This window comes from Pyrgilauda ruficollis, unplaced genomic scaffold (assembly GCF_017590135.1).
Source record: "Pyrgilauda ruficollis isolate IOZ18807 unplaced genomic scaffold, ASM1759013v1 scaffold125, whole genome shotgun sequence".
Classification (NCBI taxonomy): domain Eukaryota; kingdom Metazoa; phylum Chordata; class Aves; order Passeriformes; family Passeridae; genus Pyrgilauda; species Pyrgilauda ruficollis.
Window position 1 is genome coordinate 1,043,566 of NW_024510877.1, and position 1,639 is coordinate 1,045,204.

Consider the following 1,639-nt stretch of genomic DNA (forward strand, 5'->3'; position numbering starts at 1 on the left):
TACCCCGTGCAGGATGCCCGGTGCTTGCTGCAGGAAGCCCGGTACCCCTTATCCGGTGCGAGATGCCCAGGTGCCGGTCCCCACTGCCCGGTGAGGATGCCCGGCACCGGGTACCCCTTCCCCGATGCAGCATGCCCGGTGCCCGGTCCCCTTTGCCCGGCGTCCGGTGCCCAGTTCCCCTTTCCCGATGCAGGATGCCCCGCTGCCGGTCCCCTTTGCCCGGTATCTGGTGCCCGGTTCCCCTTGCCCGGTGCAGGGTCCCCGGTTCCCCTGGCCCGCTCCCCTGTCCCCCGTCCCCGCGCGCGCCGGCCCCGCTTCCTGCTCTCCCCAACGTTCCATTGTGCGGAGCTTCCATTGTGACGTCTCGGCCTCGGCTCGGCTTTGTCTGTCCATATATGGGCAGCTACGTCACGGAGCGCTCCCGCATAAAGGCCCCGCGGAGTCCCCGGCGGAGCAGTCGGGCGGCAGAGAAGGAACCGGCGAGCGGAGCGGGGCCGAGCGCGGGGGAAGCGGGGCCGGGGCCGGGAGCCGGCGAGAGAGAGAGAGAGACCCGCCGCCCCCGCCCCAACTTTTCTTCTTGCATGATTTCCCTCGCACGGATTTGCCACTCGGATGTTGTTTCCTCGGGAGCCGAGCTCGGAGCCACGTTGAACCAGCCTTTTCCTCCAGTGCTATGACAGGCAAACTACTGGAGAAGCTGCCGGGGACCATGAACACTTTGATGAACCAATTGCCTGACAATCTGTACCCAGAGGAGATCCCCAACTCTTTGAATATTTTCTCCAGCACCAGCGACTCGGTGGCTCACTACAACCAGATGGCTGCAGGTAAAGCGGGAGGGAAGGAAAATGGGGAAAAGGCAGGAGCAGGGGGGGAGCCGGTGGGGCGAGGAGGAGGATGCTGTGGGTAGGGTGTCATGGAGCCTCGGAGGGAAGGGAAGAGCTGGGGCTGGGGAGCGTCCCCCCCCCGCACCCACCCACCCCTTTCCTCGCCGTGTCTCCGCGCGATCGCTGCAGGGCTCCGCCGAGCGCTGCCGCCGCCGAGCCGCCGCCGCAGGTACGGGGACGGCGGCCGCGCTCCGTGGGGAGGAGAACCCGGGTGGAAAAGCCGGAGGGCCGAGGGGACGAGGGGAAGGCCGGGCACCCCCGTGTCGCGCAGGGGCCGCCCGCCCGCGCCGGGATCCGCGCGGGTGCGGAGGCGCCGCGGACGCGCGTGGCCGTGGCAGCCGCCCCCCCACACCCCGCAGCGGCGGCGGCGGCAGCGTGGGCTCCCCGGGACGCGGCGCCGACTTTCCCGGAGCGCGGGGTTGGGGGAAACGGGGGGTGGATAGGAGAGAGGGAGGATCTGAGGGGCACAGGTGAGCGCCGAGGGCGGCGGGGGCGGGTGCTCCCCGCGTGTCCCCGCTCCCACGCGGAGCCCCGCCAGGCTAAACCCCCCCTCCCCATCCCCGTGTTTCTCCTCGCCGGGGCTCGGCGCAGGGAAGGCGGCGAGTTGGTAACGGCGTCGGCGGCCGCAGCCCCGGCTCCGCGGAGTGCCCAGCGCTGCCGGGGCTGGACGGGGAGGAAGCCTACCTGTAGCCGCAGGTACCTCCTTCCCCCGGCGGCGCGGCGGTGGGGTGTCTCCCCCCCCCACCCACCCA

At 71.0% G+C, this 1,639-nt stretch overlaps 1 protein-coding gene across 1 annotated transcript in view; it reads left to right on the plus strand.

Moving 5' to 3' along the window:
• The first annotated feature begins 571 nt into the window (after positions 1-571).
• The window catches only part of EGR3 (early growth response 3), a 3,286-nt gene continuing 2,218 nt past the window's right edge, over positions 572-1,639 (plus strand). Inside the window, exon 1 of the mRNA XM_041490632.1 lies at positions 572-827. Coding sequence (XP_041346566.1) covers positions 674-827 — 154 coding nt within the window. The 5' untranslated portion in view covers positions 572-673. The remainder of the gene's footprint in view (positions 828-1,639) is intronic.